This window comes from Diadema setosum, chromosome 10 (assembly GCF_964275005.1).
Source record: "Diadema setosum chromosome 10, eeDiaSeto1, whole genome shotgun sequence".
Taxonomy (NCBI): domain Eukaryota; kingdom Metazoa; phylum Echinodermata; class Echinoidea; order Diadematoida; family Diadematidae; genus Diadema; species Diadema setosum.
The window spans coordinates 10,172,311-10,199,579 of record NC_092694.1 but is presented as its reverse complement, the minus strand read 5'-3'; the positions used below and the strand labels follow the sequence as shown (position 1 = coordinate 10,199,579).

Here is a 27,269-nt window from a genome sequence, read left to right as displayed (position 1 = left end):
AGGGAACATGAGGGATTTTACAAATTATATCTTTGGCCACAGCATTATCATTAGGATGAATGTTCTTAGCTTTCTCAAGCTACAACCCTGTTCAGAATGCAGCATTCAACTTGCAAATAAATCTAATCTCACAATATGAATGAAATATGAATGACATATGAATGAAATTTGTGCAATTGTTCTTCAAACTCATTGTTTCACTCAATAAGTATCAATTTCCTCATATCACATGTCAATTGCAATGATTCTCATTTCACTTTTTGCAATGTTCAAGGTGAAACACCTGTTAGAAAACAACATAATATATTGCATCTAAAAATGTCTAAATATAATCCCTGTAATAGCTTCCTTGCATAGCTCACACATGAGCTACTGTAAGTAGTATATATTTCAGGGAAATGTTTTTAATACAATGAGGAAAGTAATAATGATGAAGAAGATAATGAAAATGACATATTTTCTGCTAAAATTATTACCAGATTACAACTAGTATCATTACTACTAATTATGATAAAAATGCTAATGCTAAAAATAAATGCTAATTTCTAGATAATGACTTTCAAACACAATGTGAAAAGCATCAGAGAGAAAAAAAAAGGATCTTTATGGATTACTCACGAGGGAGATAGATGCCGTACAGCTCCACTCTCATTGCAATGCTATTGTTGAAGTCGACGGGATAGAGGCGGAAGTCTGTGACACTCTCTAGTGTTTTGTGGAGCTCGTTGACAACTGTCGTGGTCTCGTCAAAGTTTCCTTGGAAAATCTGAAATAAAATCACAATATTATCAGACATCGGGAAAAAAGAATTGACTCACTAGCAGGTGATATTTTAATGATATAGATTTTGCAAAGGACCGCTCAGTTGATAACGATAAAAGGAATAAAAAATGTGTTCAGTTTTGACAGCTTTACACCTTGGTGAGTGTGGTTCTATTCATCTGCTGGATGATTAACCCACTGAGGACGAGTCCCGAGATTACTCGGGCAGGGGTCTATGGGAAATGTGTGTTGTAGCAAAAATCAGTCCATTCTCAATTGGTTAAAGGATATTAGCTGGTGAGAAGCATTACATCCAATGGCATAGTACTAGCCCTTGGCTTGATAAGAAGAGCCCGAATTGAGGTATCAGCACAGAAAGACAATATTTCCAACCTGCATTACTGTACATATCACAATTACTATTTTGAAGTTCAAAGATATCTTTCAATTCAATATACATTGTATTGCTTGAATGCTTTTCCTCTTTTTTTGTTGTTGTCAGTGAATACTTATAATGCTTTCGGTCAATAGCTTTACTTGAATTTTGTTTCCATTATGACAAGTTTGGTGCTTACAATATTTCATTGAATCTCTTTAACAAGGCAACAAGTCACAGCATACAGCATAACAAGATGATGGGGAAGAATTTTAAATAATATATTGTTTCCATTGCTATATCTATGTCTAACACTGACACAAAAAGTGCGAATGTAATATTTGCTCACCTTTCTCGCTCCTGCCTCCTTGAAGTTTCTGTACACGCCCTCGCTGTCTTTGTACTTCAAGTAGAACGTCCTCACCCAGTGTGCGGAGTCGTCGTTGCCAAGGCGACCCTGAATGGCGATGCGTTTCAGGTTGACAAGATCAGGGAGCTCGATTTGCAGGTATGGCTCTGTCATGAGATAAATCATGGGATAGTGTAAAGGTCAGATGAAACAGAATGATACTCAATACCATAATACATTGTGATTGTAAACTTTAACCCTTGACTTTAACCCTGGCAGTTTTTTGTTTTGTTTTTTTCGTTATACTGAAATTTCGTTATAAAAGTAACCGAACAAATAAACAATAAAAAAACATAGAGTGATAATTTTCCGACCTAGACTTATATTTCGTTGTAACCGGAATTTTGTTGTAACCAGAATTTCGTTATAACTGAGTTTGTTATAATGGGAGTGAACTGTAATAAGGTCTTCTTTACCCAGGGTAGCCTTTTCAGTGTTGCTACTACTCTACCAGAGGACCCTGCCATTATTTTTACCCCAGCGTTGCCAGGTACCCATTTATACATCTGGCGGGTAAAAACATGTCGATCAAGGTGTGAAAGGGGTAACTCTGAGAGCTGTGGTCATCTGGAAAAAATGCTGATGACACTGAAGAGGCTACCCTGTGTAAATGATGTCGTATTATGGACAGGTCATTATTACGTCCACCGCAACTCCTCTTACCACTGTCGGAGTCATCCGGTGTCCAGGCTTCGTTACGGTCGCTAGCGTCCAGCCTCGCGTACGTCGCCAAAAAGGCGTTGCTCTTCTTAGACGACGCCGTGATGAGAATGTCACTGCGGGAGGTGTTTGCCACACCCAAGGCATAGTCATTGGAGTCTGTGAAAAAAAAAGGGAGGGTGGGTATTAGCAGGTTTATCATTGCGTGATTATTCACCATCATTCCTTGAATGCTATTTTCCTTGCATCCACATTCATGGATTGTGATGTTCATATGAAAAAGAAATTAAGTCCTCTAAAACTGATATTCATGAAGCAAGCATTAAAAGAAGACAGAAAGAGAGAAATAAATTGTGACTCCGTTGGGATCATCATATGGTGCACATCTTGAAGTAGAAGTTCGAAGAAAAATGACACGTGAAAAGAAATTACATCAAATCGCAACGACCTTCTTGACATTTTTCTTTTTTTTTTGTCGCAGTTGATTCACAAGCCTTAGTGTCAATCAGAAATAGTTGGATTCAGTTTTAAGATGAAGGCAAGTCCCTGTCATTGATACCATTTGAAATTGTGCTCATCCTTCATCTAACAAGAAATAAAAGTACAGATCAAAACACCACTAACTTTAAACAAATGGAAACATGAAAATATAATAATCATAAATTATGATGTACGTATGAAACACATCCATCGGTCTGAAATTATGATTGATGGTATTGCAAAGAAAATGGATTGAGGAGGCATTTAAAGAATATAGACACCACAAAACTTTTCATATCCCCTTTCGGATTGGTCCTAAGTTCACTTAACTGATGGCATGAAAAGGATAAATTTCAAATTCACATGATGAGTTTATTCTCTCTGGGGTTGTACTAAAAGAAATACTATGAAAATCAGCATACCATTACTGCTCTCTCTCTCTCTCCTGAAATAAGATTTGTTGGCGTCAACTAATATGGCAGAAATAATCAGCCATATTTCTAGTTTCAGAGATATCATGTTGATGGTTTGAAAGCTGGAGTTTGCTAAAGTACCGGCAGTTACACCCCCCCCCCCCACATCCAGATTCTTAACACTTTGCAAACCGAAATGAGTTTCAAGTGTGAGAACTCACTGTCGCAGGTGTCCGTTCCATTGCAGGAGGCCCAGCGCTGTGTGATACCGGAGCAGGACTGGCCCCCGTACTGAGGGGTGGGATTGTTGCAGTCCCGCTCCTGTTGATGGGTGCCCCACAGGCCGCAGCTCACAGAGCAGTCGCTGACTGAGTACCAACTACCCAGACCGCCATCGACTGAGATGTAAGAGAGGAATATTACAAATGAGAAATCCTGTTAACAAGTGCGAAATCGACAGTGCTTACAATGATAGTCACAATGATGATATTGATGGTACTGTACAGGTGGAAATTTCTGTAGTTTGGAAATATTACATGAATTTCATGTGACAAAAAACTAGAATGAAAATAAAAGCATGCAAAATTTCTGCTTGTAATATATAATATTATTTCATATTTTGATTCCAAGGAATCAAAAACAAGTAAAATTCATCCTACCTGGCCAAGCATGAAAAATTACACTCCTGAAAAATTTTTACAGCAGTCATTATCACTGACATCACCATATAAATAATTTATTACAGCTGTATAATGAAAAACTCAAATAACACCATACAATGAGGCATAAAACCAAGCCATGCACAGACATCCTACCTTCAAATACAAACTTAAAGGTCCTGTTTACCTTTGGGAGCAGTGATTTTAAAAATGTTCAAGATGTCACTTTTGATGCATATGTGTAGGTCAGCTGTATCACAAAACATCCTACCATATAAAAATTTTGCAATAAAGCCTAAAATATAAGGAGATATCACTGTTTTTCTCATTAAACCATAACTGTAGACGGTTTAGTCTGGAAACATTTTCATTATAACTATTGTTCACATTTTGTATATTTAACAATAATTAACATCAATCATACTGGTTCAAATTTTTACATTGGTTGTTTCTATCCCTTACTGACATTTTAGAATTATTTTGAAGTACTAATTTTGGGTTTTTGTTTCATCTGGAAATGGTAAATTATGCCTTTAAGTATGTTGTACCACCTTACACTTATATACATACATACATGTAGCCACCACTTCCACAAATGACAAAAACTTACTTGGGCAGGGATTATCGTTGCATCCCTGCATCTCCCAGCTGTCCCCTGTGCAGTTCGCCCCGCCATACTTTGGGGAGGGGTTGGTGCAGGTGCGGGTGCGGTTCTGCACCCCGCCCCCACAGGTGGTGCTGCAGTTGTCCCAAGAACTCCAGGACGCCCAGTTGCCATCGACTGCACCAGGGGAGAAGAGTGGGATAGACAACGATGAGAGAGAGAAAGATAGAAAGAAAACTATAGAGTAAACATTCAAAATGCTAACAGCTTCGACACTCACTGTGTTGTAATGTTACAGGACAGAGTAAATATGCAAAGTTGGAAACAAACCAGAAATGCATAGAAAAAATGTTACTTGATCTCATAAAAACAACTAGCTTTCGACCTTACACATTTGTGACTGTAACTCCATATCATACACCGTTACAGTAAAAAAAGAGTTGCCAGAGGACACCTGCCCGAGTATACTCAGGACTTGTCCTCAACGGGTTAAGATTGAAAAGTAGATATGATTCAACATGACAGGATAACAAAGCAAAACCATCTCTTCACTCTGAAGGGGAGTTTAATGAAATCCCACCTTTGCAGAACTATTACCACTCACGCAGCCATCTCATTTCAAACAGCATTATGCTTGATTTCATTCGCATCTTACTGATCTGTAATTACGTATTATAGTCACACTGTCCTCATGTGATATGGACTCCCCTGTGGGGTGCCAATTGAACGTACTTGGATTGAAAGTTCCGTAGAGTCCGACCCTCATGCAGATTGATCCGTTCCACGATTGGGGCTCAAATCTGACGAAGGTGACCTCTGAAATTGTGTTCAGGTTGTAGCGCACACTTTCAGCATTATCAAAGTTGCCTTGGAACAGCTGGGAGAGAGAGAGAGAGAGAAATAGATGTTGCATGACATGTTGGACAATAATCCGGGAAAACTTTATTTTGTCCCTATATTCCTATTTGATTTAAAAACACAGTATCAAAATTTGTGTTAGTCATAATGGGGGAGGGGCTTACAAAATAAGAACAAGATGATTCAATAGATTATGCAATGAGTCAGGTACATTGATATGTAAGTGCATAAACAAACTACGTTAACCAGAAATTTTCGTGTGCATTTTAGTTTCGTAAATCTCACAAGAGACAAGACTTGCAAAATTAAAACGCACACGAAGAAGTTCTTGTCTACTTAACATGCATTAAATGCAAGTGACAATTCACAAAAATTTCATGCTGTGAAAAATGCGATCGGCTCCAATTCACGAAAATTTCATGATGCAAAAATATCTTGCTTTACAGGACTGCAAAACATGATATGTATATCGAAATTTTCGCAAATTGGAGCCAATGGCCTCTTTTGTGGCATGAAATTTTTGTGAAGTGCCACTGGCGTGCAATGCATACAGTGTAGATAAGAACTTTCATGTGCATTTTATTTTCGCATATCTTGGCGCTCGCGAAGTTCACGAAATTAAAATCACGCAAATATTCCTCGTTTTACAGTATTGTTAGGCATCCACATATGAAGACTGCAAAGTCCTTACCATAGGATTTCCACTTGCATCCTGATAGTATTCAAATGAGGAGGATTCGTCCGCAGCAGTCAGGAGGTAGTACGAGGTCACAAAGTTGTCATCCGTGGGACGACCCTGAATGGCCACGCCCTTGAGGCTCACGCTGTCCGTCAAGTTGACCTCCAGCCACTCGGAGGTCGTTGAGTTCACCGGCATCCAGCAGTCGGTGCTGGTGGTGGAGTTGATGCGCGCCGAGCTGCCGCAGTTTGAACCGTCCGACGCGCAGCTCGACTCAGAGAACTGGGAATCAGCGATGTCACCATTGATGACACCTAGCTCACTATCTTCATCACCTGTAAGTTGTGAAACATGAAAGAGCTTTAATATTCACTGTCCTTCTATCCTTCATTTTTTTTTTTCTAAAGTAAATTTGTACCCTGGAATTTAAATTTGAGAGGTGCAAGAACATATCCTTTGTGCCCTACAAAAAGATCTTGCTCATCACAAAAAACGCCTATAACTGAGAAATATTTAATTTAGATCGCTCATGGACATTACCAACACAATAAACCGCAATGTAAGAAAATTAAATTTTGGTGTACACTACAGATGCACTTTAAAGAAAATTGCAATCAGTTACACTTCTGTGCTGAATAAATCAAAGGGAATCTGTGATTTTGCACATGCAAGCTTGTTATACGCAGATGGGTGTAAAGGTTGCATTAAATGCTGACAAATTTTCAGAGATGTTGCATTGATTGTGCTCAATTAAACATCTTGTTACAATTGTCAAATAAACACACAAGCACAATTTTCAGATGAAAAGAAAGGCAGGGTGTTTTTTTTTTTTGAGATGCTGTGTACTCGTGCGTTTTGTGGAAAATTTGTTTTACTCACTGTCACAAGTAGTAGTTGTGCTGCAGCCCACCCAGCGATACTCTTCTCCGTCGCAGGGGTTGCCACCGTAGCGCCGCTGGGGGTTGTTGCACTCGCGACTCTGTCGCTTCGTTCCGTGGAGCCCGCAAGTCACGCTGCATGAAACTGCCGTTTCCCACGACGACCAGCCGCCATCAACTACGAGGCAAGGTGAGAACAAATCATAAATAGTATAATGAGAAGGAACAAAATATCTAACCCAATAATGAAATAAATCTATGCAATCATGCAGACTCTAAATTCAAAAAGTTTGAAAACAGAACCAGCTGAAACAAACACAAAATAAAGAAAAGGCATACTAAAATCTGCAGCTGTTAAAGAAATTATACTATACCAGGGAAGAGAGAAACATAACTTAACAAAAAAAAAAACCCAACTCACTTGGACAGTTGTTGGTGTTACACTCCCGAGACTTTATCGCAGCAGCAGAGCACGTTTGGCCGCCGTACTTTGGTGCCGGGTTGTCGCAGGTTCGGTTGCGGAACTGCAACCCACCCCCGCAGGTCACGTTGCATTCCGACCAGTCTCCCCAGGGTCCATACCTGCCATCAACTGGAGTTAAGACAAGGACGAAATCAAAAGTGGTATCAATATCACAATATTTACAAATGAAATACATAAAAGGTAGACACATTGAAGATGCCCACTTTCAGAATCAGAAGGCAGATACTGTATCATTCTTGAAATTTGAACGCATGGTTATGGCAGTGCATACAATCTGTAGTTATAAGACACCTTAAAAACAATTCAATGCCAGAATTATTACAGGTCCTTGGTCATTCGATTCATCAATGAATGTCATTTTGCCTTGTCATTGCATATGTGATATATTAAGAGCAATCTGAAACATATTAATACATTTTCCTCAGGCACTTCAAGGTGAATTAAGGCATGACCATCTTGTCCCTGGAAAAGCAATGGAATATATACCACGCTCATTTCTCTGTTTTACCCTTAAATTCACCTCACTCCTTATAGAGGGTGTATGGATTGCTAAAATCAAGGGTGGTGCATGTTCCAATAGAGATCTATAACTACTCAAAACCATTTGCTTTTCTGGAACAGCCATTACTTGCTATCATTAAAAAAGAGACTGAATTTTCTCATCAAAACTAACTGATTACACCAAACACAGATAGGCGTACAATATCCACACGAGAATCTTCTGATACTGAAATGTACAAAGCATTACAATGCAGTAATAAATGGAAATTGCAAATCATAATAACCAGAGCAGTCATAGGGTGGTATTTCTACCGACTTTGAAAGGACTTGGAAAACCAACAGTAATAACAGAACACATGGAAGACTTTTTGCACGTTAAGTTCTAGTTAGTACTATCTCAATCGCAGGGCATGCATACTTGGTAAGTGTTCTCCGTAAATCTCCACTCGCATGCAGACGGCGATGTTCCAGCTGACGGGGTAGAACCTCACATAGCTGACTTGACTCACGTTAACGTGATGACGCACAACAGTGGTGTTGTCAAAGTTGCCGCGGAAGACCTACAAGGTGGCAAAAAATGCACACAAAGAGTCAGGAAGGTGAAGGACAGAAAAACCTCATGTCGTATATAAGCCCGTTCAAAGTGAGCTCATGGGCACAATGGTACAAATGACCTTTCTTTTTTTCTCATCTGGTTGGGCACTTCCACTCGTTTTCAAAGCAGCATGATGCATATTAAAGCATGCCCACAATTTATAGAATTCATGTTCAAACCACAAATGAAATGACCTTTTTTTGCTCATGCGCAAAGTGGAACTGTAAACTGGCTTATTGAAGGATATTTTTTTTTTCCTGTCTTCCACTTGTCACCCTGGATGAGCTTGGGTGACTGAGAAACCCTGCTTTTCATGAGACTAGAGGTGGGATTCTGGATGTCCTACATAAGGGTCAGTATTTTCTCTCTTTGCAGAAACAAAGCATGGATTCAACTGTTTTGTCTGGGTCTTGAACCAGAGACCTTGTGTATAGAGCAGGCACTACCAACTGGACCAGCTCATTAGTCTGTTATTGTTCATGAAGTATTTAAGTGAGCATACTATGTAAGAATAATTATACATCTGTATTTTTCGCTGAGGGTCTTGTACCAGAGACCTTCTGTCTACAGCAGACAATAACAAATGAACCACTTCATCAGTCTGACAAATTGTGCATGAAATAAGTGAGCACACATTTCAAAATAAGATCGATGCATTTGTATATTTTCAATGGATGCATTATTACTGGCATCAGACTGAATAGCTGAGGAAAACACTTTGAAGGGGAACACTTTAAGAAGAATAACAATGTTTCATCATCAATATGATGATGATTTGCATACAACCAATATTTCCCAACATCCAAATCTGACCCCATTTCACTATTACATAATATACCTTTGTATTGCTCCCGTCCATCACATAGTCCCAGTCATTGCCATTCGTGCTGGTGGCCACCCTGTATTCCGTCACGTAGCTGTCGTTGCCGGGGCGACCGCTGGTGGCCACGCCCTTCAGATAAACGTCCTCGGCCAGCGCGATCTGGAGCCAGGGCTCTTGGCTCACGGTCAAGTCTGGCATCCAGCACCGGGTGGAGTCGGGGTCGTTAAGCCGCGCCCAGATGGCGCAGGAGTCGTTGTCAGCGGAGCAGGCGGACTCGGAGAGGTAGGCGTTGGTGATGTTCCCTGATTCCATCCCAAGTGGACTGTCCTCATTGTCTGAAGGATGATTAAAAAAATTCTTTTCAGAGGAGCTGAACCAATCAGTAAACAAAGCAATGCTCGCAAACCATATAAAATGGACTAGGTGAATTTAGGAAATTTATTTCATCAAAGCATTAAAAATTGTCATGTAAGTACACTGCATATTTATAGCTCAAATCTTCTAAGAAATCAAATTATGACATCAAAGTTCAAAGCCCTAATAACATATATTATAAAGTTTGATGAAAATAAAAACACACTTATGGAAATGGTTTTATCTACAATAGCATGGATTTGTGAATTAAAAAAAAAAAGATATGGACAACTTAAAATTTGTTTCACTCTCATTTTAAAATGCTTTGTGTATCTTCTGTTGAAGCAAGGGAATATAAAGTATTTGTTAAAATCTCATGTAACATTATGAGAAAGGATGCAACACAATGCCAAATTTTTTTCCCTACAATGGCCATTAGAAATCAAACACACACAACATCCAAAAATGCAAGCAGGCAGGTTAACGCAGTTGATGACATCCAATATTCCTGGTGCGACCCTTCTTACCTGAGCATGAGCTCGGAGATTGGCAGCTCACGTAGCTGACCTCGTCCCCAACGCACTGGTCTCCGCTGTACTGCGGGGTGGGGTTGGAGCAGGCCCGGGACTGCTCCTGGACTCCACTGCCACCGCACTCCACCGAACAGTCGCCAACGTTGGTGAAGCTGGTCCAACCGCCATGGACTGTTTGGTTGCGATGAGGGGAAAGACGGAAAGAGAAGATTTATGGAAATTAGATCTAAAAGATGCAGAGGAAGATATGCAATCAGTGATTTCTTTTAAAACAATCCTTTAAAAAGGACACCTTAGATATATTTCTACTTTTGACATTTTTTTAGAATGAGTTTGCAGTGTGTGAGAGAAGATTGGAGGGGATGCTATTTAAGCATATGGTGAAAATATCTGGTATTGACATCTGGTAATCTACTACTAAACTTAGTGGATTCATATAGTCATGTTTGTGAAAGAGAATTAAGATATCTTGCATCACCAGAAGAGAGCAAAAAACATTATGTGTTTGACAGTAGCCTTTTAATGCAACATTTAGTGACAGCAGAGTTATTTTCCATTCTGCCCCCATACCAAATCTCACGGATTACAAATCCAAGCAGAACTGTTAACCAAAAACAAAAGGAACGGCTATGATTTCAAAAATCATTTCTCTATCTTTCCTTTTATTTCTGAAAAAAAATTAGTTATCACATGATGTGACAAGGTCTTTTGATACCGTACGTGTGTGTGCGCAGGTGACAAGCATTATCTTTGGACATGGGAAGCAACACTTTCTTGTAAGAAGAGGAGTAACTTGTAAGTGAAGTGTGTTTGAATAGACAAATCTGCATGCTTCACTTAAAAATTTCCCAAGGGAAAATATTGAGTCTCTCGCAAAGTGTGCAGGAACACAAGAACCTTGTCTGTATAATTGGTTAAAGCTGAAGTTAGTGTTCTACACATCCTGGCGAAGTGAATCTTTTAGAAAACCTAGGCACTAGACGAAAGGAGCATGGCGCATCTATGTCCTTGCGTTACTGCCAGCTCACCTTGGACAGAGCATACTTCAAAATTTTGTTAAATTTCCGAATAAAGACAACTTTGCAAATCTACTTCTTTTCAATTGATTTTTCAATATACATTCAATATTCACACTGGATTTCTTGAAGTGCCACATTTCATTATGCTTTTTTCCAAAGAATGTACTCTTCATGAGGTTGCTATGGAGAGGTTTTGATGGTACTTACTTGGACACATTCCTTCATTACACGTCTCTCCCTGTGCGTTGGCGTCGGAACCTGAAATAAAGGAGATTTTGAGACGAAAAACTCACAGGGGTTGCACAAAAAGTTCCTACCCCACAATCACTTTGTCACAAATGTTAAGACGTGACCAGTAGAAGAAAACTTACATGTACAGTCAGGCTAGGCAAAATAAAACATTGAAATAGGCACTGCCCTTTCTGCAAAACTATCTCAATATGTCACTAAAACTGTATACACACAGTTCACCAATGGCTCTGAATACTGTGTACCAATCTCTTTCTCTGTATTTTGCCCCTACCCAAACTGTAAAAGTGGAAATTTCACACATTTCCTGCAACAAGAGACTAGCACGAAAATGAAAGCACACAAATTTCTTTTCTTGTTATATGTTACACTATTTTTATGTTTTGATTCTGCAGAATCATAATCAGCCATACATATGAAATTCATCTTACCTGGCCGAGTGCAAAATAACTCTTTTACAGGAGTCGGTTACATTATCACACAAAATAATAAAGCTTCGTCTATTCTAAACAAAATCTCTTATTCATTGATTGATGCAAATTACAGTAATAACCTCAATGCATAAAATGTGCCTTACTTGAACACATGCAAATACTACTTACTGTGTATTCTTTGTTCAAGTAAACAGTGGGACGTCGCTGATTTTTGATAATCGTCTTCTATGTGAAGAGACTTTTGCATATGTACATCAAATCCATTTACCAGGCAGGACATAGTAGAAATAGCTTAATCTGCTTGTAAATGCAACATAATTTGCATCTTCACGTACATATGGATGACCGGCTAAACCAGGGCGCCATGGGGGCTCGGGCCCCCACACTTTTTGGGCCCCCACTTTTTCTTTTTTTTTCTTTAGACTGTCTTCGTTCATATCTGTAACTTTATTTTTTTTTTTTTTTTGGGGGGGGGGGGGCGGTGGGGGTTGGGGGTTTCACTGATATTAGAAACACTTCATTGGCGTAACAACGAAGAGTCCAGGGGGGTGTTTCATCAACGTTTGTCAGCACTGACAACTTGAATCACCATAGTAACAGTCAGTGACCAGAGCATCTCAGCCAATCAAATCCAAGGATTTTGCTGAAATTGGTCTGCACCGACAGTTGTCAGCGCTGACAAGCGTTGATGAAACGCCCCCCAGAATTCTCCCTCATTTATCTCAGGTCTGTTCTTACCTAGGTAAAGAAGTTTGGCATCCATGGTGGACAGTCTCTTGAAGAACACCTGGAGGTCGCTGACGGTGGCAATCACGTCGTACCCCGACTGCGAACTGGAGGAGAAGTGGCCCCCGATGTAGACGTTCTTCACGGCAGAAGGCGTGGATGAACTCTGCTGGGAGGAGTCCTGGCTTGCTACCAGCTCCCCATCCATGTAGAGCCGTAGTCCCCTGTCTCTCTTGTAGGTTATTGCTACATGGAACCATTCCGACACCGGAATAGTGTCGTTGGACACTTCGTATTCGTAGTCATCTTGCACCTTCACGGTGAGTTGGAGGTCAACTCCCGAACCACCAGAGGCAATGTTGGAGAGCGACACCTCCAGCCCCGAAGAGCTGACAATGTAGGTCGTCTCGTCGACGGTGCCGGAGGCCTCGAGGTGCAGCCACAGCGCCATGGAGAGTCCCTGGGTGCAGAGGCGTGGGTTGTAGAGACACGACTCCTCCAGGTCGCCGAGGTCGAGATGGTTGCTGTCCAGCTTGAGGGCGCACTTGTGCTCTGCGCCGTCGCGCGCCGACGCCAGGGTGGCGTTGTAGCCCAGCACGCCGTACATGTCGCTGTTGGTTGCCGTGATCGTGCCGTCTGGACAGGGGCTGCTGCAGTCCAGTATGTCTCCGCTATCATACCAGCAGCGGCCACTCATGTCCCACTCAAGGGAGGGCTGCAAACCTTCAATGCGATATCAACGTCAAGGGAACAAACATTGTTGCAGATTACAAAACTTGACAGCACATGTTTGGAGATATGCATTTGATGTAATATCTTTCATTGTCAGTATGCATGACTTTGTGAGATAACGCATGGAAACAAATGGACTCAAGGACATAAAGATGTCTGTGACTATAATTTTAAAACATGTAGGTGTTCAGAGGAGTGAGATCTTCCTTTCTAACAGCGACAAAAAAAAAAAAAGAATGCATCTTCATGTATCTGATAGACTGTTGCAGATAACGAAGGAGCTAGGATTGTTGAGGAACAGCCCTTGAATTTTGAAATGTACCAGAGTAGAACCTTATTGTGATCATTACACAACATCAGCTACATGGAGCAACAGTTGTTGCCAAGATATACCGAAACAGATTACACTGGTACATCTCGGTAAAAAGTCAGGATAATGTTGATGCTTTCATCTCACCATGGTGATCTTCTCGCATCCAGTACCAGACGGGTTGCTGGGTTGCCGAGGAGGAAGAGGACGAGGACCGTCGATTCCTCGACAGGACGTTCTGCACCTCGCGGTTCTCCCGTCCTCCGATCTGGTAGGCGTACTTGAAGTCGAACTCGTCGTCCTCGTTCTGCTCGTCCGCCGAACGGCGCCTGCGCCTGGAGCCTGATCCCGTGGTGCTATTTGCGCCCACCTCATCCGGCTCGTACCAGTTCGTGTACGACTGCCAGGCCGTGCCCTCGCAATTGCAGACGATGGTGCCTGCCCACACGGAGGCGGCGTCCACACCATCATGAGCTCTGAGCAGGGTGTCGTCTGAAGAGGTCAGATACGGCATGATGTGCTGGAGAGATTCGTTGCCTACACGCCAGGTGTCGAACATCTCCACCAGGGTGGAATTCTGGCTGCTGTCTTCGTTGGTGAAGCTGTAGTTGAATGGGACCTCGTAGATCCCGCCCCACCTGCCACGGTTCACAGACTCCAAGCGGTACTGCAACAGATCAGCAAAGTGAGACAGGTGTGATTAGAACCTTCCTTTCTTTGCATCTAATCTCTGGCATAATGCATTTATATCCCAGGGCTGCATACCAATCCCATTTTATCTACTGGTCTGGCCTGTCTGTTGGACCACTACCTACCCAGGTTTTCCATTTTTTACTGGTCCATTCCTGAAAAAGTTATTGGCCCGACTGTCACAGTGATTTTTTACTGGTCAGAGACAATTGGACCAGTGCCAGTGTGCAGCATTGTATATCCACCCACTTGTTTATGGTTTAGTAATAGGCTAACACCATTCATATTTAGTAAAGTTTCACTCTTCTTTAGTTTAATTGGTAGGAGGAGTGTCTGAAATACATTTGTCACCTTAGCCACTAAGTTACAGTAGTTTGAAAATAAAGGTGAGAAAATACAATGAAGGGAAGGAGTCTGAGGGCAACAAGACGAGTTTCACCTTGAAAGTGCTTCCCAGTCCCCTGGATTTGATGTCATCTGCATAGGTCAGAATGGAGTAGTCTTGGTTCAGGGACGGGTAAGATTCATTTCGCTGCTCAACGTTACTAGCACTCCACCCGCTCGCCGTCACTGCCGAAACGAGAAGCGTCCAGCCTCCCCCGTCCGTCGTCATGTCGCAGTAGACGTCCATGGTGGTCAGACCGACTCTGATGGTGTAGATGCCGTCCTGAGGGGTATTTCCACGAGCCTTCTCCACGATGTAATGCACATTGCAGGAGGTGTAATCTACAAGATATAAAGGAAAAAAAAAAAATCACTTTTAGGTATGTAAAATACACTGTACACTTCACTAGCACGAATGTCGTTGTTGTCATGAATGAACATTGTGTACACATACCTCATGCGCATGTACTAACTTGATTACACAAATCTTAATAACAAAATTCTTTAAAGAAAGATAGCATAGTAAAATTCATGGACAGTGATCTTTAAGCTTCTTACTGCATGGTAATGCAGTAGGGGGAATGCAGCTTTTTAATGTTTGCCCCGATTTTCCAGAATGTTCTTAAAACTGTGTATGTTCTGCTGCAAAGAATGCTGGGCTACTGGCCTTCTTTTCGCAGGACATTTTGCCACATGCACTAAACATCCGTCACACTACTTGAACATACGTTAACAGGCTTCTCTTCCAGAAGCCCGTGATATAGAGATAATTTGATGGCTTTCCTTCCAAAGCCCCTGATAGTGGGTCAAAAAGGAATCTGGAAGAGCTTGTGAATGAATGACAACCTGAGTTGGGGGGAAGGGAGGGGTTGACACAGAAGCTGGTGAAAGTTGTTTATTTTTGGTACTCTATTAATTCTGTAAATCCCATCAATTATTTCTTGTTTTAATCTTCACAGAAATTGTAGCCATGTTACATCTATGCCATGTGACTGGGAATATATATATATATATATATATATATATATATATATATATATATATACAATTTTTTTTTTTTTTTTAAAGCAAAGTGAACACAGATAAACAGAATTCCATTTTAGCATGGCAGTCCTCTTTCAATTGTAACATACAGTCTTGCCTCACATAATAGAAGCGAGCTATCTATTCTGAGGCTCCCAAAATAGTTGTGACAATAAAAACTTCTGGCCATAACATATCCACTTACCCACTCCAAAGTAAGCGTGAGTCAAACTGGAGGTGAGCGACTCGCCACCAAATGTCACCGAGGTGTTACTCAGCGTACACACGGAGTTGCTGTAGTCGTAGTTGCACGAGGAGCAGCTGGAGTCAGTCACACAAATGGCAGCGCACTCGAATGGGGAAGACGCGGGGAGCATCGCATATACACCCGCATCCAGCTTGCTATTTATGGTGCGGCTGAAGAAGTGGGGCAAATCCGCTGTGACAAAAAGATATATACCATAAAAGCCAAAAAATAAAGATGCTGCTTATTTATGGAGAGCATTTGTGACCCTGCATCACAAAACGACCAAAAAGTCGCCAGACATGGACTTTCAGTTAAGGATTAGATTCTCATAGAACAAATTCTAAGTTTTGAAATGATGTATAACTTAGTACAAATGGACTTTCCTAAACTATATATAGATTATGGAAAGAAAGTACACATTCTGGATAAGTGTTTACTGAGAAAAGAGGCTTTGAAGTTCAGGGTCTATATATCAATTGCTTTGCTCTGTGCATTGAATGGGGCAAAACAACTACATAGAAACGTGTTTTGGTTTAAGCTTAAATTTTATGCACCATATGACCAGAACTAACTTTCAAATCAGTAGCATGATCCTTTGAAAAGTTACTTGATTTGAAAGTGAAAAGTGCGTAAATATTTTTTCAGAAATGAAAAGGCCCCTCTATTATCAAAAGACATACCTAATCACACACACACAAAAAAAAAAAAAACATCTTTTTTTCCCCCACATTTCAGAATTACTTGAGAGAAGAAGTGTTCTTTCTACACTGAAATCCTAAAGATTGACTAGCTTGACCCATTTCACTGACATCATTCTATTTTGAGCCTCCACATACAATCAGCGTATCACTTTTCGTTGGTTTTGTGATGCACAGTCACTTTGTACTTGTTAAATTTGCTGGCAAGTTTTCAAATACAAAACAACACACATTTGTTCTTCACGATTTCCTTCCCTTTATAACAGCCATGTGTTTTCTTTCATCTTTATCAAGGTGCCATTGCATTGTGTGCATTTTTCACGATACGATTTTCTTCGATGTCTTTTGCCATTTTGCAACAGGATACGAGATCGGCATCAACATTATCCCTGTCTTTTCCTATTTCTGTTCCATCCGCAGTGGAATTCAGAATGGGAGGTTGTGGCTTACCGTCCACTTGGTCCAGCTGCCTGTTGGCGCGACATTTCAGCCCCTCGTCTTGCTGCGGAGGTAGGTCACATGACCTAGTCCTCTGGTGAGTTCCAGTGCCTTCGCAGGGCACTGAGCAGGTCCCCCATGCATTCCATCCTCCGAATGCACCATTGACTGCATGAATGCAAGGAGAAGGACACCAAAAATCAAATGGTTATGTAACATCATCAGCTCTTCTCATTTGCATATTATGTCATCATCACCAATATTACTGTAACACGAAAATATGTGAAACTTCAAACATCCTCAACTGTTTTTATCTTTTGTCTAATTAATACCAATACCACATTTTCACTGGTATGCTTAAGTCTGTTTAACTCAGTTTAATCTTATATCCATTGACCCTTTAATATCAAGCTTGGTTCATCGATTGGCAGGCACACTGATGTGCATTCTTTGCCAACTGGCACTGATGTCTGGTAAGCACTGCCAAAGAATTAGATACGCAACACCTTTTATCCCCCAGTCCCTATCATGTCACTATGGCCTTTCTATTTGATTGAGGCCCACAATTGTTACACCAGAGTGGACTTACTAACTTTAAAGGGATGGTATAGTATTAGTGGAGATGAAAATTTGGCTTTAAGCTTTTTGTGAGATACCAAGAAACCACTTTTGAAATGATACAGGACATACCATTCTATGAGGAATTCAAAGTTTATTTGATGAAATCAGTTTTGGAATGCATGACATCCAAAAAAACAAAGTTAAACAAAGCTTGCAATCATGATAAAAGGTGGGTTCCAACTTTTATTAGGATTGCTCTATTCTGGATATCTCAGCCATTTCAAAACCAATTTTCATCAAATAAATGTCGGATCCCTCTTGGGAATTGCATGCTCTTTCATATTTCATAAGAGGTTTCTTATTATCTCAACAAAAAAAAAAAAATGTTAGAAAACTGAAGTTAGGTTTCAACCAAATCTATACGCCCCCTTTAATATCACTAGGTCAAATCTGGATGGATTACTGAATTTACCGACAGAAACGCTTGGCAAGTTACAGCTTCTGTAAGCTCTGTCTGAGAACATGAACACTTAAAATGCAGGACGCAAACTTCAAATCCCTCAAAATGTCCCATTACTTCTTTCCCACCTTGTTGGACTGTCCCGTACAGTCTCACGCGCATGGCGATGCTGTTGTTCCACGTCTTAGGTTCAATCCTCACGTAGCGGACGTTGTTGACTGGATCCAAGCTGTGCCGAACCACAGAGGAATTATCCAAATTTCCTTGGATGAGCTAGAGAACAATCATAAAATAGAGACAAAAATATAGACGAGTCTTATTGCATTGACATCCATACTCACCAACAAATGGAGGGGAAAGGAAGTTCAAATGCTGACTGCGAATTAATTACCTTGACAATGATTACTGTATAGCTGTTATTTTCGCGAGGCTTTAATTTTCGCAAATTTCGCGAATCACTGTGGGACCGCGAACATGCGCTAGGGTAATAGTACACTTTATAGAGGCCTCTGTGTCAATTCACGAAAACAACATCTAGCGAAAATGTCCGTGACCTCCTCATTCACGAATATAACAGCGTATACAGTACAAAGATATAAAGTGTAATGCACACATGGATTCTATACAACAGTATTTTTAATGTAACTGTGCTTATCAATGAATGAGTCTGAATGCTCTTCTGTGCAAATTCATCACACTTTTCCATCGTAAAACATTTTTTACTATCACTATATAGGTGCCCATTTTTTGTATTTTGACTGTATGTAATGTTTGTTACTTGGATGTGTGAATAGTCACATACAAAGTTCCCTTCATTGCAAGCTGAGATCACTGTACAAATTCCTATCAACTATTCAATATGGAAATGTAGTAATGATAATGCATAGTAAGATGCTACAAATACTGGCATTATAATCATGCCCATTTACAGGGAAATGAACAACTGTGATCAATGAAGATAGGAATATTAGCTGATAACAACCAGTAACATTCACACAGTACTCATCATCAATAACATGACTTGAAGTTAGGTAACGCTGAGCTGAACTTGATAAAATTAGTGCATCGCATCGCATGCAATGGCTCCAATACAAATGCATAATACATTACTTTTGTGCCTGGTGTTAATTCACCAGAAGCAATTCAATAATTATACAACAGCACAGGCTCATTGTTATCTGCATTCACATGGGTGTGCTAACTACCATGCTTGGAGGGGTGCTATATCATCAATCTGCACATGTGTTTAAATAGAGCACTGACAGTGTCAGGATGTTTGCACCAATCATCATGCAGAAACAAGAACAAGTCGGCGAATGCCCTAATTGAAGACTGAAGCATTGCAAGGGTTTAAATTTGACTTACTCTGGTTGCGTCACTTCCATAGTAGTTCCATGAATTTCCGTCAATTGAGTACGACAGATAGTAGCCGGTGACCCAGGCATCGCAGCAAGGGCGCCCTCTTGTGGCGACGCCCTTCAGGGACACATACTGCCCAAAGTCAAACTGGTGGGGGGGGGGGGGGGGGAGAGAAGAAGAGAATAACAAAGTTTGACAGAGGTTACAAAATAAGACAAGATATGACAACATTTGTTTGGGTGGATATGAGATTTGGGGACATTTCATCAAGTGTTTTGTTGGTGATTTTCACTAACAAATTTGCTCTCAGCCAATAAGATGCAAGGACTTTAGTAGCTTTAAACAGTTGTCAGTGATTGAAAAGTTTCATGAAAATATGCTGTCATGGAAAACCTCCCCAGGCTTATCCCTGAGAATTCAACATTCTTGTCCTCTGGAGCATGTGGAGACTAACATCTACTGTATACGCCGAATATTTTGCGAGGTTTTTATTTTCATGAATTTCGCGAGTCAGGTGCTATTCGCGAAATTAAAGACATGCAACAATATGAACTGTGATCCCGACATGATTGTGACGCACACATATACATTTCTCCCTTGAGTACAGGACTCCACGATCGCGAATTTAAACTCTTGCGAAATTGTTAGGAATTCCCGATACACGAAAGTTTAGACTCACGAAAAATATGGCATATACAGTACTTAAAAAATAAGCAAACAAACAATGCAAACAAACATACAATCAAACAAGCTATCAAACAAACAAAAAGACAGACAAAGATCTAAAGATTATCCACAAATGTTGAAGACATCATCCCCTAGCTATACCTGCAGGTATTCCCCATCCGCCGTGGCATTGGCTGGCACCCAGGCATCCGTATCGCTGCCACCATAGAGGGCAGCCTTGGAGGCATCCAGACCAGACTGGGAGGAAGATGCAGTGATGTTGTACGAGCCGGAGGTCCATCTCTCAGTCAGGGGCTCACCGTCACCTTGGCAAAAACAACAACAAAAAGAGAAATTATACAGAGAAAAGGTGAAAAGATTGATCTTTCACCATTTAAGAGTAATCTAAAATATAATGAAAAAGTAAGAAGATTAGTTTTTTGCCTTTCTACTTAAGGAATTTTGCGATAGATTAACATAATTTAATCCATCACCTGTTCAGGGTGTATTTTGCAGTAACTTGCTAAATTTTACTGTTGGTACTCAAAAGCAGTCTTTTGCTCCCAAATCCACTCACACTTCACTCTTTCTATTTCAACATACACATTGTTAAAAAGAGACAGTAAAAACCTAAAGACACATCTTTCCTAGTCTCACCTGCTTAGATTTAATAGTCAAATCAAATCAAATTTCATTTCCAATATCTCACATTTTCTCAGATATTTAAAGGCAATTACAACAAATCAATGATGTACCAAATATGTACACATACATTTGGAAGCGGAAAAAGAATAAGAGCAAAAGAAACTATTTATTCAAAATCATTGTATCATTGAAAAAAAAAATGATAGTAAAAAAAGCAATCTACATGAAGGTATTCAAACAATACATGATGAAGTTAGCTTTGTAATGAAGGTAAGATAGTACAGATGCAACAGGAAAAAAAAAAAGAATCAAACATGTGAAAAACAGAGCAAAGAAGACCAAAAGTTAATTTTTTTTTTTAAGTTTTGGAGTGAGATACGATAGTGACTTACTTCTGTCAATGCAGAATGCATCCCAACTCTCCGCGGCGGTCCCCTGGCCCATGTCTACCACTCCTGCCGACCCGGCGGCCCCGCCGCATGCGGCACGGGGCGTCTGCACCACGTAGGCGCTGGTTCCGTCTGCCAGCCAGCCCCGGCGACAGAGCTCGGTGCCGCTGTCGTAGGCATCCTGGGAGATCATCAGACGTGGCGAGCTCTGCCCCAAGGCTCTGGCAGTAGCCTGAGGCTTCGGAGTAGGTCATGTTGGTTGCAGTAGAGTCTTGGAAGGCATAGGACCCTGGGGAGGTGGGAGGAATCAATGGGTGGGGAAGGGGGAATAATCCTGTGGTTAGAGATACTTTCAATCCTGTGCTTACTGGTCTTGTGTATCAAGCATAACCACTACAGGACAATTAGCTTCTGCTCGGAGTCAGCGGGCGAAAGCTCTCAAAATTCATCAGAAAAAAAAAAATGTGTGATTTGATCATGGGATATAGATACATCTGTATTTTGCTTTTGTGAGGTGAAACAAGGAATACAACAGAAATATGGGGAGACATCATGATTAAAAGGAAAGCACCTTCAGCACTTCTAATATAGACAACAAATGTGTCTTTTCTTATTACAGGTAGAATAAAGTTTGTTTCTAAAGATGCCCCAAAAAGTATGCACAGGGGCAGAGCATTTATGATTAACCCGTCAAGGAGGACGGGCTGATTTTGCTACAACACACATTTCCCATAGACAACTGCCCGAGTATACTTGGGACTAGTCTTCCCCGGGTTCAAGCGGCTGTAATGCTCTCTATACCTAGAACAATGTTATATTCTTATGATCAGTGATATAAAAATGCAAACCTGTTTGCCATCCTGTGTACAGGAAAGCATGGAAGCTATAGTGGGGGTGGAGGGAGAGCAATTGGGGAATTACTTTTTTTTTTCTGGCAATATTCTTGTCCTTGTAAATGCACAATAGGCAGCAAAATACACTAATGTAATGGAAAGAAATACAATGAAGCAAAAAACAAAATAAAGCTGCTGAAAACTGCTTATCCAATGGTGGCAAGCCAATGGAGTATAATGGAGTTAAAATGGGCCTGAGCTTTCAATCCTAGCAGAATCTTCGTCAGAGGCAAAATGACAAACAGGCAGGGAAGGAATCACATAAGGACTACACGCAACAAGAGCAATCAGGACAGGGGAGGGCTAGGGACACAGAACAAAGAAAACAAAAGGGATGGGTGGGAAGTCATGGGTAAGGAGTCCAACAAGTATGAAAGGGAGGGGATTACAACAGGAGGCTGGACAGACAAAAGGCAGAGGGGGGTCAGTGATGATCCCAAGGATCATAGGGGGCAACCTGTGAAGGATAAGGATGAATAAGGAGGCAACATCAAACAAGATGATGAACAACAGAGGGATAAAGAATAGGAAAAGAGTGAAATAACAACAGCATATAGTGAAGGGGGGATGGGGGGGGGGGGGGGGGCAAACATTCAAGTAGCAGCTCTAACCTAGTGTACAAAGAAAAGGCAACAAAGAAATACAAGTTAGTTTGTATAGAGCTCATACATTATTTTTCTGTAATCTTCAATGAATGGACTTCATTGGATTCATTTGATTGTTTTTTTTTTTTGGTATTATAAGACACTTGCACTTGGAAAATTGATGCTAAATGAAGTCTCATTACCGATATCTATCTCAACTTCACAGAAGGACAGTTGGGTGTTTGATGCAGAGACGCTCTGTATGGCGAGGTAGCGGCCTGTCAGCAGATTGCAGCTGACGTCGTACGTCGACGCGGAAGATGTCACCTTTTCGCCACATCGGACATTGTCGCTGGGGGTGTTGCTGAGGCCAAGTCGAACAACAAATGGTGTAAGACTCCATGCTGCAGTAAAGAGAGAAAATAAAATTCATGTACCAAATTTTGAACTGCTGAACTGCTTTGATACATATTCCTGCTAAACACATTTATTATGCTACAAAGTACTGCAAATGATATGTATGTACATGTATCAAAATCAACACACACACACACACACATGCAAATATTATAAGTAGCTAAATAAATAGGCATAATACAGATTGATACATGCAATGTACGTGTACATACATACATACATACATACACACTTTCATAGACACACAGATAAATTCAAAATAGATACATAGATAAAAGAAAGATAGATGGACCTTAAATCAGATAAATAGGTCTTAGATACAATCCATCCACCCATCCACCAATCAGTCAATCCATCCATCGATCGATCGATCGACCGACCGACCGACCGACCGACCGACCGACCGACCGACCGACCGACCGACCAATCAATCAATCAATCAATCAATCAATCAATCAATCAATCAATCAATCAATCAATCAATCAATCAATCAATCAATCAATCAATCAATCAAAGCTCAGGACAACAACATCAACCAAAACAAAAAGAAAGACTCACAGCAACTGCTGCAAGCATCGGTGCGGGCGTAGATCTTGATGGAGCGGACGGCGTAGACCCCTCCAAGGTCCACCTGCCACCAGGGGGTGCTCTCTGATTCCGTGAGGATGCAGGAGCCGCTGCTGAACTGGCCCGAGGTGGTGCCATCCAGGGCGAGATTGGATGATCCGTCACTGGCCGTGGAGCTCTGTGACGTTGACTTGTCAGAGTACATGTTCACTCTTTCACCTGCATGCAACAAACGGTAGAGAATATGATGGGCATTTTGCAAGAAAGTGATTGTGTTTTTAACCCCTAACATGCCAGCTGAGTCGTCTGCAACTGCAACAATGAAAGTCCTCTAGAGCAAGATTTATTCAAAGGCTTGAAATATTAGACAACTCCAACAAAAGACTGACTATGAATGCACAAACCAGTACAAACTGGGAGTCTATAAGATCACTTAAACAGTAGAATAAGTCACATGTGTGACACACTTCATCAGGATAGGATAGTACAAACCACAACTGTGTGCATAAATGAACATAAATGTGATGCTTTCGCAGAGTTGAACAATCCATTATGAGTCATTTTCAGATTTAACTGTAACTTTAAGGTAGGGGTAGCCATTGTAATCAAATTATTTGCATCAGGTGTACTCTACACTCAAATACATATGCATCCAGCAATATGCCTATGATTCTTTACTTGCTTGGTTTAATCATAGATTTAAATCATTCATTATTTAATGAAAATCTAATAACTTGTGAGTTCTTACTGGAGCAGTCAGTAGATGAGTCGCAGGTCTCTGTGATGTACTGGTCGTTGAGGTCGCATTCGTTGCCACCATGCTGCGGCGAGGGATTGTCACACGCCCGATACCGGTATCGCACGCCCCCCGAACCGCAATGGATGCTACAATCGGACCACCCTTGCCAATCTCCCAAGCCACCATCGACTGATTGTGGACAAGAATGAGATGTCACACAATGAAATATCAAATGAAACACAGAGAAAGAAATGAATATACATAAAACTTTATGTGCATTTGTGTGATTTCTTTGGTAGTATTTCTGCGTGTTGCATGTGTTCAGGATGAGTTACAATAAGATGACTGGTGATTCATACAAATTTAAGACATATGGCTACATTTTGTGTGTTATCCGAAATTAAAGACAAGACAGCAATTTTTCTCAAATGCAGGCCTGGCAAAATTTGGTTGATACATGTATTCTACTGTGAGTGGTACAAGGAAAATCTTCAAACAAACGATGTAGAAATTCAATCTGCCACATACACAAAATATTGAAGAAAAATATGCCTATCATCATTTCACCAACTGAAATGCTGCATAAAATCCATTCAATGCTTCATGTTCAAATAAAAGTGTCTGATGATATTTGTAATAATTATGTCTACAAAGATCTCCCTTAGATAAAGGGGGGTTACCTCTCTGAAATTCACGTTTATGTTCCAAACTACAAATTGCAAATTAAAATATCAGTTGAAAGGCAATGGTTGCTAAACACAGTTTGGGTTCCCTCGTCCCACCTGGTAAGTTTTACTGTGCATCGTTGAAATTACTGACAACACAATTCTGTGGCAAAAACACAATATCTGCAAAAGTTCTTGATGATCTTACTCGGACAAGCATGGGTGCCACAGATCTGCGTTTGAGTGGAGGTCTCGTTCGAGGGGCAGTCTGCACCTCCATCGGCCGGGCTCGGGTTCGTGCAGGATCGGTTCCTTGACTGGCTGCCGAGGCCTCCGCAAGACAAACTGCACTCTGACCAGTCGCTCCATTCACTCCATCCACCGTGTGCTAAAAGGTGACATGCGCAAAGGTACAAAGTTGGGTTACGGTCGTTGGGCAACCAGAATTGATATCTTAACATCTTGTTTCTTTCACAGGGCAAACAAAAGAATGCTTCCTTTAGTAAAGAAGAGAGCCTTGCCGGTCAGAGTATTTCTAAATACTTTGAATTCGAGGTAAAAGGAGCGTCAGCCGTTATGATTTTGGATTCAGCATGGATGATACTGTCCATAGGATGACAAGACCAGCCTAATGTCTCAACATTCATGAGTGAAAAGACATTTTCATTTTTGCAACATTTTCCTAAAATATCACTTCAAATAATGTAGAAACATCACTGTCGATTACAGTACAACAGTGAGAGTATTGTTCTAAAACTCAGATCCATATTTTTGTGACCTTTTGTAACCTTGTAACCTTTATTCTCCCAACCAGCCCCATAAAATATAATGCTATGAATTCAGTATGACATATACAGTACGTATAACATAGAATACATGGTGGGACATTTGATATATCTTCCCATGGGTCACAAGCCCTTCAATTTCAAGTGGCATGTATCAAAAACCTCCTGATCCAATTTTGAATATCAAAAGTACTGATTTGAGTTTTAAAACATTACAATAATTCAAATCCCCCCCCAAAAAAAAAAATAAATAAATAAAAAAGAAAAAATGTTTCCACAATTGTACATTATTAAATGTCACTGTTTATGATATTTTGCTAAAATGTTACAAAAATGAAAAAGATTTTCTGGTCTCCTGAACATTCATGATTTTTAAGATTCGCCATCTTTGTCACCCCAGGGACAACATAGCATATTATCATATGTATAAAAATATTCTTTATGAGCTTCAATTGACATATTAAAGAAATTATAGCTACTGTCTATATGCTTACAAATTTTCAATCATATGAATTGATTGAAACAGAATTGAATTTGAAGTGAAAAAAAAAAAAAAAACTCTGACTCACTGGGACAGGTGATATTACTGCTGCAGTTCCGCCATTCGGCGTCATTCCCTACGCAGTCCGTTCCGTTGTAAGCTGGCTCCGGGTCTGTGCAGGTCCTCGTTCGGTACTGAGTCCCACCAACACAGGTCTGACTGCACACAGACCAGGCTGACCACTCAGCCCAGCTGCCATTCACTACAAAATTGATGGGTGGAAAAATCAGACAGAGCAAAAAGTGCCATCAACCCAATCGAGTCCAGGAGGTTAATTTGTTGCAAAAATCACTAACTTGTCACACCTAAATAGGCAACTTTGCATTTTACTTCATATCTTGTATTGTGTGTTTATATGAGAGAAACATAAAAACTATGCTATGAAAGGTAATGCCAATTTACCAATCAGTTATAAATTTGACTCAATTAAGAGGCTTTTGCTAATCTGCAACCAAAAATTTAAATATCAAGAAAAAAGAGCTCTAATGGAAGATGATTTGGTTTTTTTTTCTAATATCTATTTTACATAATGCTCACAATGAATAGCCAAAATTACAATAAAATAGATACAGCATCAACAAACAATATGTAGTTTCTCTGACTTTATCGATTAAGGCCACTGGAAGGTGTCATAAATGTTCTATGTTCAAACAAACAAAACATGATATGCTGGCTCACGAATGTATCTAATCTCATTAATACTCTTGTAGGCATTTATTTGTTTTTTTAAAGTCATATATCGATGTATGCTGTTTGATGAAACTTTGCAGTAAAAATACAGAAATCAATCAATTGAGAAGACTTCTGTTGAGGGTTTGTACGTGATGGCAAGGTGTGAACTAATTAAAATCTTTTGGATGCTCGGCAAGTCCACTGGCAGTTTGCTGGTCACGTAATTTGACAGATTCTTCCTAAAATGTTCACTGACCAGTTGCCTCTTCTACCCAAAAATTCAAACCACTTGATCCATCAACAACTT

General features: G+C 40.5%; 1 protein-coding gene across 1 annotated transcript in view; it reads right to left on the bottom strand.

The window, feature by feature from the left end:
* LOC140233736 (uncharacterized) overlaps positions 1 to 27,269 on the bottom strand; it is an 84,159-nt gene that overhangs the window by 33,861 nt on the left and 23,029 nt on the right. The window contains 28 exon segments of the mRNA XM_072313837.1: positions 619 to 766; positions 1,488 to 1,654; positions 2,211 to 2,366; positions 3,322 to 3,498; positions 4,370 to 4,540; positions 5,096 to 5,240; positions 5,913 to 6,235; positions 6,780 to 6,956; positions 7,200 to 7,370; positions 8,182 to 8,323; positions 9,197 to 9,516; positions 10,063 to 10,239; positions 11,295 to 11,345; positions 12,509 to 13,219; positions 13,686 to 14,205; positions 14,668 to 14,954; positions 15,841 to 16,074; positions 17,031 to 17,186; positions 18,168 to 18,312; positions 19,405 to 19,545; positions 20,227 to 20,390; positions 21,102 to 21,282; positions 21,284 to 21,387; positions 22,779 to 22,979; positions 23,552 to 23,779; positions 24,309 to 24,488; positions 25,173 to 25,352; positions 26,319 to 26,492. Coding sequence (XP_072169938.1) covers positions 619 to 766; positions 1,488 to 1,654; positions 2,211 to 2,366; positions 3,322 to 3,498; positions 4,370 to 4,540; positions 5,096 to 5,240; positions 5,913 to 6,235; positions 6,780 to 6,956; positions 7,200 to 7,370; positions 8,182 to 8,323; positions 9,197 to 9,516; positions 10,063 to 10,239; positions 11,295 to 11,345; positions 12,509 to 13,219; positions 13,686 to 14,205; positions 14,668 to 14,954; positions 15,841 to 16,074; positions 17,031 to 17,186; positions 18,168 to 18,312; positions 19,405 to 19,545; positions 20,227 to 20,390; positions 21,102 to 21,282; positions 21,284 to 21,387; positions 22,779 to 22,979; positions 23,552 to 23,779; positions 24,309 to 24,488; positions 25,173 to 25,352; positions 26,319 to 26,492 — 5,931 coding nt within the window.